Genomic DNA, 12,961 nt, shown 5'->3' with positions numbered 1-12,961 from the left:
AGGAGAATAACAACTTGCAGTAAACGGTAAAACTGTTTGCACTACAAACCAGTGTGTTCATAATTAAGATAATACATTAAAATAATATGATAAGACACACCGACACATTTCAATATCAAGCAGCAAAACGAACTGTTTTGTTCGGCTAAAAATAGCTGGATGGAGTGGACGCAGAGACCGGAAGCCAGACCCATATAATTTACAAATGGCCGCACCCATTTTTACGACAAGAAAAAGGTGGATATCTTTTTACATTCAGTAAGATGTGTGCACGGTCAGGTATTTACAAATGATAAAACAGTGAGCAATTAGCAACTTCCATTTACCCACTCAAAATCGCTGATCTTGAGATTTGCCAGTGACTGAAAGCTCAGAAGAGCGTTTTTGGAAAAGCAATGGTGCCACCCAGTGGTCATTCCACATTAAATAAATGAGTATTTACTAATGTGGTTACATACAATTAAACATAAAGCATATTTAAACTTTGATTAAAAAAAGAAACTAAATTTAACATAATATATGTATTTATTAAATTTAATACAATTTACACATTGTTATTATTTACTAGCATTTAAATATTTTATATTGGTCTTGTTTATTTTATTTTTAAATTTTTATATAATATATATTTATAATATTTATATATTTATAATAAAGTGGACCCCATGTTGGGAACCACTGAAGATTAATAAATAATTAGTAATAATCTTAAGTCATTAGCTGCAGAATAACTAAGTTAAATAGAATAGGTTACTGGTAAATCTGACCACTGTTACCATCTGAACAGCCCCAAGGGATTGTCTGTTTCAGCCTCATCTAGGATTCATTTGACCAGTTCTTGGCCCATAAACCAGTAGTTGAAGAACCAAAACTGTCCTCTACTAAAGCTTACTTGGATAAAGATATAGACAGGCAACTGATACACACTTGACATCAATTTTCCTACTTTTTTCCCCTCTTCACTAAATGCAGTTTTCGATCCCACTGTGCATATGCTGTATATGTTGCCCTGCTTTATTGTCCAGTGTCAAATGTCAAGACGTTTTTGTACTTTGTTATTGTTTATATGTGTTGTAATAATTAAGTAATGTTCATATAAAAGAGATATAGCAATAAATCGAGAGACACATTCATGTACATTAGAATAACTCGAAACAAAGTCACCCACTTTTTATTTTTTACAATCATTATTTTTATTGAGAAGCGGCACGATCACTGATGTCCAGTCAAAGTAATAAAGGGGGAAAATATATTATGAGGTGAAAAGCGAGCAGTAGATCAGTAAATCTGCCCGATGACTCAAGCGTTGGGGAACCGAGGAGATGTCAGGAACATTTCATACACACTCTCTATGCTGTGGATGTTATGAGTGCTCTGTTATTGCTATGAAAAATATCAGCCGCAGTATGAAACAAAATTATTTCTGGACTCAACTGTATAGTTTTTGAAATTGGTTCAGACCAAGACAGCTATTATTCTGTTCTGTTTACAACTGAAGCAGGAGGTTAAAAGGTTATAGGTTCATAGATTTGAGAGAAGGACTGATGTCTCCAACATGCTGACTCTAGTCATTATCAGTGGTAGCCATGTTTAAATTAATGTGCTTTTCCATAAAAGCACGGCAGTGTTTGATTAGTTTGTCCTGTTCGAGGGGGATTAACACAGAACATGTTCTCAGGCGTTTAACTTCAACTTTTTTCTGAGGAATTTTTAATATTGGTAGGTGTGACATTTATAGCTTTGAGACCCAGACCGGTCTCATAAAATGCTGCAAGCCTTTTTACGGCTTTATAAATACACACTTCATTTGCTTTTTTCCACTACTGTTAGATTGAACAGGTCGGAAAAGGAGTGTGTTGAGGGATTTGTTTCATTATTTCCAAGACACTGATGATTAGGATGTTAACACACAGCAGGAACATGAGGTGTGAGAGGTTGGTGAGAATCGCTGTTAAGACCGAGGAGCACTAAATAGGAGTGAAATATGTCGCTGAAATAAGCAGCATCAGTTTCCAGGTGGTGAATTATGAATCCCACATACGTACAAGCTTTTAACTGTAAATTTAATCCAGGTTATGAGCTCAGTAAAGTCAAGTGTGGATCTCACCACTTCAGCCGTACAGAAAGATTGAACTCATTTAATTATTTCATCCCTATTGAAAGCTCTTGTGTTTTTTCAGGCTTGCAGAGATTAGTGAGATTGAGAATATGTCTTGACTCACTTCTTCATCTTTTCCACAGAATTAAGCATAACAGAAAACATATGGGCATTAATGTTGGGTAATTGAGGTTAATCTGGGACATTGGGTAATGTGGGGCTCCAAAGATCTGATGCATACATTTCTCTCTTCCACAATCAAAAAAAGTGCCCAAAATGTCCCAGATTACTCTGATTCAATCTTAAATTCTGCATATTTTCTATATATGCTTTTACATAAGAAAATTACATGATTTATTTGTGCCACTCCATCATTTGATGCACATGAAAGATTTAATTATAAAACACTGCTTCTCCTTAGTGGTGCTGCTGCTTCACTTTTCAGTAGCAGCACTTGTATTAACCAGCCAGTAAGAAGCCTAACTTTGGTCCTTACATTAAAAAAAAAGCTTTTAAATATCTAAAAATCCTTAGAACAGTCTACATTTTCTTAACATGTTGTTTTCATGAAATGTGTTTCTTCTTGAAAACTTTTCATAGCCAATTTAACAAAAAAAAATGTCCCAGATTACTCTGATTCAATCTTAAATTCTGCATATTTTCTATATATGCTTTTACATAAGAAAATTACATGATTTATTTGTGCCACTCCATCATTTGATGCACATGAAAGATTTAATTATAAAACAACACTGCTTCTCCTTAGTGGTGCTGCTGCTTCACTTTTCAGTAGCAGCACTTGTATTAACCAGCCAGTAAGAAGCCTAACTTTGGTCCTTACATTAAAAAAAAAGCTTTTAAATATCTAAAAATCCTTAGAACAGTCTACATTTTCTTAACATGTTGTTTTCATGAAATGTGTTTCTTCTTGAAAACTTTTCATAGCCAATTTAACAAAAATAATGGTGAACAGGATTTTTTGCAGTGCATGCAGCTACAGTATAAGAAAGATGCAAATGAAAATCATCATAATGGCCATGGAATTGGTTGAAGCTTTGGCCTGGACTCTCCATTCAAACACACACACTTAAATATTATAAAAAACAAAATAGCCTCACTAAGTTGATTTGTGGAGAAATGTACTTTTATGGACTTTAGACAGGTGCAAATGATACATTAACTTATAAAAACATCAGCATGATGCTTCTTCAGGATGGTAAAAGCACAAAGCAGTAGTCTGTTATATCAGTTGACAAGCACATCAGTTTCATGTGACTGTAAGGACGGCTCTTTCACGTTTCCTTCTCTTTCTTTTTTTCTCTTCAAAGCGGTCTGTGGCATCAGCAAAGAACATTACGTCCTCTTTGCTCTCAATCTCACGCTGCAGGAACTGAAGACCCGCACTGTTAAAACCCAGGACATCCTGAAAACATGGGTAAATGAGAATACATAGGCTTACACAATCTGATCATATGAGAGGTGTGATCACATTAGTTCCATCCTGTTTCCAGTACTGAAAGCGGTACTCACCCTGATCTCTCGCACTTTAGAGATCGTGTTGGTCCTTAACTCATCAATGACTGACAGCAGCATCTGATTACTGGTGATCTGACCAAAATGGACTCTAGGAAAATGGTAAATGATAGAACTGTTAGTCAGGAGCAAAATCACATGGGCCTAGGAAAATAATCAACTCAATGCTAATGAAAGTATAATTTAATAAAATGGTAAAATGTAATGAATAAATGTAAATGAAACCGTAATATGAAAAGCAATAGCTACAGAGGAGTACCTGAGCAGGAAGAAGAGACAGCGGCACACTAGCTCCACCTCCAGGCCCTGCTGTACGTAACCATTGAAGAGCTTCAGCAGATCTGGGACGTAAGGAAACGGCAGCACCAGCAGAGACACTTCCAGCTCACTAAAGAGAAAAACAGTGCTGAGAATCAGACTGACCCATAAAATATAATGGTATATAACAGATGGGAAAATGTAGAATACATTTGACTGGGTTGAGGAAGAGCTCTTACCTGGACCGCACCTTCTTAATAACTTCCAGAACATATCGAGAGGGCTGCAAATATAATGGCAACCATCAGTAAATACGAGTGATGAATCTCAGTTTTTAAAGAGACTTTTAAATGAAAAAATTAATTTGGCTCTTTAGTGTGGTGTAATATTAAAGATTAACTTTAAGTGAGCAGTACATGACAGCAAAGGTAAATCTAAATATCAAAATAAAGGAAATGTGCATGTACAATAAAATATATAATATCATCTGATATATCTTAAAAAATTCACTAATTGGCTATTGACCGATATGGTACTGATACATTGCGCACCCCTAAATTATTGACCAAACAAGCCCAGTGCTAATAATTAAAACACACGCTCACAGAGATATTTCCAAAAGCGACAAGGATGGGGTTCATCTTAGGGGGTGGTAACTGCAAACAAGAAAAGCACAGAAGGGTCTGTAAAGCACCAGCATCATTAGATATAAATCCATATTTTGTGAACTCTTCAAGCTCCAGTCCTAATTATGTGCAGACAAAAAGAGAACTACAATAACATTTTGTGTTTCCTCTCTTAATGGGCTTTGAGTGTCTAGAAAACATCATACCTCCTTCCCCGCTGCCTTGCAAGCGGCTCTGTGCTCCTCCAGCTTTTCACTTTCCTCTCTATAGAGCTCAATAGCCTCCATTATTTGCTCAGCCTATAGAAACAGAACACAAGTGTCATTTCTCCATTACTGAATTTAAAAGAGAGGAGCTCTTTATCTGTACAGTTCGGCAGACTCACAGCTTTCACTGTCTCAATGGTCTTCTTCCCAGCAGGCTCTGCCTCTCCTTTAGTCTCTCCAGGGACCTGCGAGACATGAGGAAACACTGAGACCACGCAGAGACATAAACATACATAACTGTTCTCTAGGATTTAAGAGAACCACTTACCACAGGTTCATCACCTTTAGCTAACGACTCCTCAAATTCTGCTTCCCTTTCCTGAGGAGAAAAATATTTACAGAGATAAAATATACATATATAAAATATACAGAGTCAGCAAAAAATATTCTATTGCCATGTATAGAGTAGATGTTTGTTTTTATAGATTAACTAATATAGATATTAGTTTGAAGCCAATGTAAAATAGTAAAATAGCTGAAAATTAACTTGCACAACTATGATGTGATCAGATATTCTAATATTAATGTGGCAAGTTGGAGGTGTAAACGTAGATTGTACATTTGTAGATTTAATACCATCAAACCTGTTTTCTGCTGTGTGACATTCTGCTGAAAAACCAAGCACTCACCATCTCCTTCTCCTCCTCCAGGATGATGGGCTCCCTGGTTCTCTCCCACAGCCTCAGGGACTTATCATGAGACGAGGAGACGATGTGGTCTCCATTGGGGCTGATGGCCAGGCACCAGACCTCCCGATGATGACCCTGAGGAACATCCAAGGGTCAAAGTTCAAAAATACAGTCAAAGAGTATGAGAGGGTCTGCAATAATGCAACCGTTCCAATACATCTTTGTCTGTGATTACATTGATTAGGGCTTAAGCAAAAGCAGACTGCGGCATACGTAATGCAATCAGCCTCTGCTCCATATTGACTGGGCTCTTATTATAACTCTAATCCTTTCAATATAACAGCGACCTTTGGAAAACTCATTCCAGCTATGGAAAAATGTCTATTGAAAGCAGTCCAACTATCAGAGAAGGTCACCTCCAACGTCTGGATGTGCTCAAACTTATCAGCGTCCCACTGCTTGATCTTTCTGTCCTTTCCCGCAGTGAAGAACAGATGGGTTTTAGGGACAAACTGAAGAAACATGATACTAGGGAAACAGGGAAAAAACAGTGGATGACAAATAATGACCATCTGGGCTGATGTCATCCAGCGACTACAGCTCACAGGCGCTGGAGGGATGTCAACACCGTAGGTAAGCAACACCTGACCGAACACTGAAATCACTGTACTTGTCATCAACCGGTATCATAACTTTCACTAACAATATAACTAAAAACCGTACAACTAAATGTGTCATTATACAAGCAGCAGTGTTTTATTACCTGTCGTCATGTGCAAACATAGAGCGATGACAGTCTCCGAAGTCCAAACCCCAGATCTTCACGTTTCTGTCTGCTGAGCCTGTGGCTATTAAAGCGCTGTCCTGCAGAACACGCACAGAAACCCACAAACAACATTTGAGCATAATTACGCCATCCGCCAGAATGACTTGCAGGATGTGTCAATGCACTTACATGTGAAATGTCCAGGCATAGAACGGGCAGCTTGTGTCCATATAGCGACAGGAAGAACTAGAGGAAGTTGAGGCAAATCTCTTATTATTCTGCACAGCTCTCATATCTGTCCTGTAAAGCACTGCTGTTGTTTTGGATAGAGTTGGACAGTAGGCATGAGGGCATCATATTATACGAGTGGTGATTGGTTATTTAATGTGCTTACAAATTTCTGAGACACTGTGGCCCCATTTATTGTTTGTATTAAACATGTACAATTTGAATTCAATTGCCCACACCCAACAGGAAGTTGAATTGATTGACAGGAATTGGAACTTACTGAATTGCAATTTCACAGGTAATTGCAATCATGTGTTCTGCTACATCGGTCCATAAAATGAAAATGAATTTACTAAATATAATACTTATGAAATATAAATTAAATATAAATTTCAATAGGGCACATTTTAAATATCTTTTCCTACAAGTATGAGAATACTGTAGATGAATAGAGAAATTGGGTAAGTAATAATTTACTTAGAAAAATAACCAAAATAATAGCTTTAAAAATAATTACAATTTTAAATGTAATTTTTTTAAAGAATTTAATTAATTTAAACAATTATTAAAATATATGATAATTATTGAGTAAGAAAATTATTGAATGATTGAAATCTCATCCATCAATCAGGCCTATAAAACCTTCAAGACTTTTTTAATTTCAGTAACATATATCATGCGAAGCACAAACACATGAACTGAAGATCAGTTAATGCAAGTCCTCAAATAAAATTACAATTAAATGTCAAGCATTGAAATATTTCATTCATTGTGAGCGCTGCTTTTTTTTTTCTCAGTAAATGTAACTGAAGTATAACAGTGGTCTTTTTTTGGATACTCAACCATTTTTTACATTTTATTTTATTTTTTACAAAGCATTGGATTTATGTATGGATTTGACATACAAGAGATACCAAGTGTTGTGGTATGAGAAAAGTATTGTAATGCTGTATGCTGTGCTTGTGGTTTACCTTTAGCGTGTCTGTGTAAAAGATCTTCACCGTACAGTCGAGAAGAGAGACAGCCAGCAGTCTCTGGTCAGGACTGTAGCGCACACACAGCACGTCCTCATCTAACTGTAGGGTGCGTGTGTGCTTCACCGTTAGTCTCCTGTGGATTACACAAAGCAATAATACATTAAAGCCAAGTAGAGAAAGAGAGATGGAGAAATCAGGATGAGAGAGCCATGGTTTGTGATCACAGATAATAACTCACTTGTTCTTCCCAGAGTCCTGATCCTTTATGAGCTCAAAGTCCCAGAATTTCACAGTCTTGTCAGCACCACCAGTTACAATCCCTCTCTGTATAAACACACACAAATCAAGAGTCAAATATGTTCACATAAAGCTAAAATCCTTGCTGATGGCTTACAAAGTCTTTGGAATAGAGTCAGGAATTCAATGTATTCACAGACTGTGGTGTTTTGTAGGGATGAGAAGCTCTTTGTCATTCAACAGAGAGATCGATATTATACCTGGTCTGGAGAGAGACACATGGACCAAAGAGCTCCATCATGGGCATCAGTCGTCTCTAGAAGGCTTCCTGAGGCCAGGTCGAAAATCTGAATCTTCCCACTCTGTGACAGAAGACACATAAATACCACAATACGGAACAAGCTGCTAACAATAATGCAAAATTAATTTTTCTGAGGAAAGGATATATGGACTAAAAGTTTTGCAACAGAAGATCTTTCAGGATCTTAATTAGCATTCACGAAACGTCTCATTCAAATCTCATTCATGCATATTCAAAGTTGGTGGCTCATGTTCGGTTACAAGACACTAATGGCATTTGATGCCAATTACAGTCAACTTGGCACAATGGCTTTTTTTTAGTTTGAGCTTGATAGCCCATAGTCATGGTCTACCTTTTTTTAATGGGAAAGAGCAGAGCAGACATTCTGCAAACCATCTCATTTTGTGTTCCACAGAAGAAAGTCATACAGGTTTGTAATAAAGTTAAGACATGAAGTTAAGCAAATTATGACAATTTAATTTTTGGGTGAACTATCTCTTTATTGATTGTTGATAGAGAAGTTAATAGTTATGTACCTTTGTTCCTAAGATAATCTGTCTGTCTCCAGGAACAAATAACGAGCAGAGAGCATATTCACATCCCATGGTACGAATGACCTGCAAGGTGGACCTGACAAAAGAAGATACTTCTTGTAAAGGACTAGTCCGGGGTCGTCACATGTGGTTGCTGCAAACTCGCCGGACGCTACCTTTCATCGAACCCACCGGCCGCGCCGTTCTCAAGCCCGCCCGCCTCTGCTCACTCTAGGCCGCCGTGTGTGACGCTGTGTTTCGTTGTGAAAACGAAACTACTATGTTTGGCCTTCCAAAAGAGGACACAACTAAAAATCAGTGGTTAAATTGTATTTACAACACTGTTCCAGAACACTTCAACCCAAATATTCAGATGTGGGCAGCACATTTTATGGAGGACCGTTTCCTGATCCTGGTAGAGCAGACTACAATGCCGGCTGTTCTGACTCAAAGACTGTAAGTACGTTTTTTTATATTTAAAGAGTTTTTATATTTTATATATTTAAAGCAAGTTTTTTGGGCAGTGTAGAGTAGGGCTTGTTGTTTGTCATTTCTCCGATCACAAATGCAGACATGGTTTTATGTTTACGCGGCGCGATGCAACGCAACACGTAAAAAGACAGTATAAGTCATTATAATCCATAATTATGTCCCCACTGGATGCAATGAATGCCTCGTTTATAATGGGTTTTCATGTTTTTGAATCACACATTTCATTACACCAAATACACAAAATAATGTTCTTTTTTGCAACATCATATGAACCCTTTAAATTAGGGACTTCCCAACAATACCGACCAAGCTAAAGAGAGTGGAACCCTTTTTCAGTAGGAAGTGAAACACTAGTATACACAATTATGAAATATACTTACATGGCATGCAAGCACTTTAGCTTTGGCGTCTGTGACCAAGGACACTACCCTGTCTCTGGCTTCCCTCAGAACAGAACCAGCTTTCTTACAGCTGAGAATTCTCTGTAGACAGAAATCAGATCTTTGATGAATATTTGAAGGAAACCCTTTTTCTTAAACTAAACGAAGTGTTTTGCGTCATGTCAAATCACTAATATCCACTGAATACTGGAAGAAATATTACTTCTTCTGGCTCTTCGTCAAGTCCTTCCTCATCATCCTCTTCGTTCTCAAGAAGAGTTCTGACTTTCTTTTCCTGTGGCTCCCCCACTTCTTTACCCTGTGAAAAATCTTTAAAGTCATTCTGAATACATGAGATCAGTTTCAATTCTCTATATAAGAGACCAAAGATCAAATTCAAGACTTAATTCAGCCTACAACGTAAACCATTTGCCACAGCATGAGTGATATTGCCTTACCTCCTCAATGTACTGAATGTCCCAGGCTCTGAGCTCACTGTCAGCAGACCCTGTAATCAACCTACTCTCCTGGTTCAACAGGACCATTCCCCATACCTACAGAGATTGGACAATGTTGCACTGTACTACAACACTAACAGATATTTAGATTGTGCTGGAGACTCATTCTCCAAAATTAAAGTAAGAAAACACCTTATGTGCGATTTTCTTCAAGATACTAAATGCCACCTAGGCTCAGATCATTTACAGTACAACCCCCTAATCATTTACAGTACATTGATTTATGCTGATATCAAAGCAGCAAGAACATGCATTGTGTGTTGTGTTGTATATTTCAGAAAGATCAAAACAGTCTCAACAGTGTCCAGTGATCCTATTTACCTCAGTGCGATGCCCCACCATGGTCTTGAAACAATGCTGTGTGTCCAAGTCCCACCACTTTACAAAACTGTCCTTAGAGCTGAGAAAACATGAGAAACACAGAATCAGATCAGCAGCGCATTACTACATTGCTGCGCCAAGGTACACATCCAGTTACTTTATTCTTTCAGCATGAAGTATTATATAAAACAAAGCAGTCGTTCCTGAAAATGTAATCAGTGTCGCTTCAGTGTATTTATAAGTCACATTTCATCATTATATTAAAAAAATTATGTAAAACACAGTAAATAAAATGAAACGGTTACAAGCATTACAAACACTATGCACTATTTTAGTTCCCCACACTCAAATCCTTTCAATTTAATAGTATTTAGTACAGAACAGCAGTAATCAAAGTAAAAATTTATTTAAAGTGAAACCACTAGCATGTGGGAAATGTGCTATACAAATAAACTTGTCCTCATGTACTACTCACTTTTGGCAAAAATACAAATGCTTTACGTTTTTGACATTAAGTCACAGCACATCTCAAATGATAAAAAAGCGACTTATATTATGGGAAATGATGTGTCCATGCACGTATATGTATATAATATAATATAAAATGTTGAGTATTTTCAAGTGTTGAATTCATTTCAATAAAATATACAGACTGATTTACCTTGTAATCAGCAGGTTTTTGCTCTCCAAAAACAAAATTTGTGTGATTGCATCTTTGTGTCCTTTGAGTCTGTACAGACCACACTCATTGATGATATCCCACACAATAACATCTGTGTCCTGAAACACAACAACAAAGAAAATGATTTTACTTCATGCAAAATTGAAAATCAGTAAAAAAAAAAAAAAACTGTTTTAAAATGAACTCTGGTCTTACTCTGGAGCCAGTGACGAGACGAGCACCCAGTGCATCATATCTTATAACTGAGACAGCTGATTTGTGTCCACTGAAGGAGATGTTGCTTTCGCCATTGAGCAGACTAAAGATGCGCACACCTCCATCCTCATAACCTACCGCTATGTGGACGCCATCAGGAGAAGGACACAGGTATGTCACCTCATGCTTTTTACCTTCAAGTATAAGAACCTGAGAATTGAAAGGAGTAGGTGCAATGTTTATGAGTTTAAATAAACTGATGAGTAAATGTACCAAGCAATCTTCTAAACCATTTAAAAAGCAAGTACCTTCTCAGCTTTGCGGACATCCCATATGAACACATGCTCACAAGCTCCCACAGCAACATATCGACCCTTCTCACCTCCCCTAAGGGTCACAAATGCGATGTTGGCCTTCTGATTGCCGATCACTCCAAATACAGCACTCGCCACATAGCGCAGGTACTGCTTAGTTAAACCCATGGCAAGCCAGAGGCTGTAGACACACACATACACACAACAGTAGGTAGTGGGGTGAGATGTGTGTGTTGAATCTTTAATCTAGCAAACTGCACAGTTTGTCATGTGAGCGCATATTTAGAATGAGACCAATCATACTTTATAAATCGGCGTATTTATCTAGTAGTTAAAGCATATCTGTAATTATGAGTTTAATGTTGTTGTATTTTGTGTGCATGGATCCTTATAATAAATACAAAAATCACAATTATTGGTTAACAGCTAATGTGTAAAACCATAATCTTGAGCTTGCTGAAAAATTCAATTATATTATATATAGATTGTAAATGCTCAGTCACTTCATGTTCATCCTGTATCAACAGTGATTGTGACGTTGTTTAATGGTATTTTAGCGCCAAACAAAGCTCGTAACTACCTTCAAAAGTTATGATTGCCAATTGTAATGTATATTCATTTAACGGTCAGTCCATAAAATGAAAGTGAGCAACTAATGCTCCAACACCACGCTTCACAGCAGCGTGAACCACATGCAGTCCGTTTAATCGTATTTAGAGAGCAAGAGATAAGCAGATATTAGTAAGCTACAAAGTTCAAAATAAGCAACTGCGTATAGGAAATGTAGTTACATACTTTATCGATTAGATGTATTTTGTATCTGCAGTCTTTTATGAAAACAGTGTTTCTGTGGATGTGGAGAACGTCGACATGCTTTTCAGTCGCATGTGGGACATCAAGTAAAGACAAAAGTGGTAGATTACCGAGCGGAACTACGATGCTACTTCACAAAATGTTGCCAGAATGTTTTTATAGTCATTTTGTGCCACTCTAAAATACGTGTTCCTCATTATTCACACTACTTTATGCATTTTATTTATCTGTTCTTATGAATTATGCGTATAGTATCGATTACTTCGGTCTGAGAATGCGAAGTCATGTTGCTGTCCACGAGGCGCATCAAATGTGTTCATAATTCAACTTTATTTAATTTATTTATTAATTATACTTTATTATGCTTATTTTAATTTAGCGATGGCACTATAACGTCGATTAAAGTCTATGTTACAATATTGTATATGTCTGTGCGTTTTCTACACGGATCGACAACATAGCCACTGTCCTCCAATAGCACCTTGGTTATTAGAACAACCAGAAGTTGACTTAAACGTACATAAAGAAATTAAGGGCACGGGGGATGGGTTTCATTTAAAAGCGTATGATAAAGAATATATAAAAAGTATGCATTATTCATTTCTCCAAATTTACACAGATGGATCAAAGAACATAGAAACTGGAAGGACAGGTGCTGCATTTTTCATTCCAGAATTTCAGGTTAGGAAGGCTGGAAGAATTACGGGTGGTACTTCTGTATATACAGCAGAGATGGTAGCTATCCTTATGGCATTAGAGTGGGTATATGAAGTAAGACCGGATAAAGTAATAAT

General features: G+C 37.1%; 1 protein-coding gene across 1 annotated transcript; it reads right to left on the bottom strand.

Moving 5' to 3' along the window:
• Positions 1-2,770: 2,770 nt before the first annotated feature.
• On the bottom strand, positions 2,771-12,284 carry LOC107597414 (WD repeat-containing protein 3-like). The gene is made up of 25 exons (XM_016288462.1): positions 12,150-12,284; positions 11,349-11,535; positions 11,041-11,250; positions 10,825-10,943; positions 10,164-10,242; positions 9,783-9,878; positions 9,548-9,643; positions 9,325-9,426; positions 9,247-9,254; positions 8,456-8,549; positions 7,879-7,980; positions 7,620-7,705; positions 7,376-7,514; positions 6,366-6,422; positions 6,174-6,274; positions 5,827-5,938; positions 5,411-5,545; positions 5,050-5,100; positions 4,901-4,966; positions 4,722-4,814; positions 4,495-4,545; positions 4,129-4,172; positions 3,891-4,019; positions 3,629-3,722; positions 2,771-3,521 (listed from the first exon to the last, which is right to left on the bottom strand). The coding sequence occupies exons 2-25, from the start codon at positions 11,520-11,522 to the stop codon at positions 3,366-3,368; spliced, it is 2,394 nt and encodes a 797-aa protein (XP_016143948.1). The 5' UTR covers positions 11,523-11,535; positions 12,150-12,284; the 3' UTR covers positions 2,771-3,365.
• Between the last annotated feature and the right edge of the window lie 677 nt (positions 12,285-12,961).

This window comes from Sinocyclocheilus grahami, unplaced genomic scaffold, assembly GCF_001515645.1.
Source record: "Sinocyclocheilus grahami isolate Dianchi unplaced genomic scaffold, SAMN03320097.WGS_v1.1 scaffold231.1, whole genome shotgun sequence".
Taxonomy (NCBI): Eukaryota; Metazoa; Chordata; class Actinopteri; order Cypriniformes; family Cyprinidae; genus Sinocyclocheilus; species Sinocyclocheilus grahami.
This window is presented reverse-complemented; position numbering and strand designations above follow the sequence as displayed.

Bases quoted from the DNA above. Each gene is read 5' to 3' on its own strand.
- LOC107597414 (XM_016288462.1), bottom strand. From the start codon at position 11,522: ATGGGTTTAACTAAGCAGTACCTGCGCTATGTGGCGAGTGCTGTATTT. The intron at 4,815-4,900 runs GTGAGTCTGCCG...CTGTTTCTATAG, and splicing joins CCATTGAGACAGTGAAAGCT to GCTGAGCAAATAATGGAGGC. The intron at 4,173-4,494 runs GTGAGCGTGTGT...TTATATTTGCAG, and splicing joins TCGCTTTTGGAAATATCTCT to CCCTCTCGATATGTTCTGGA.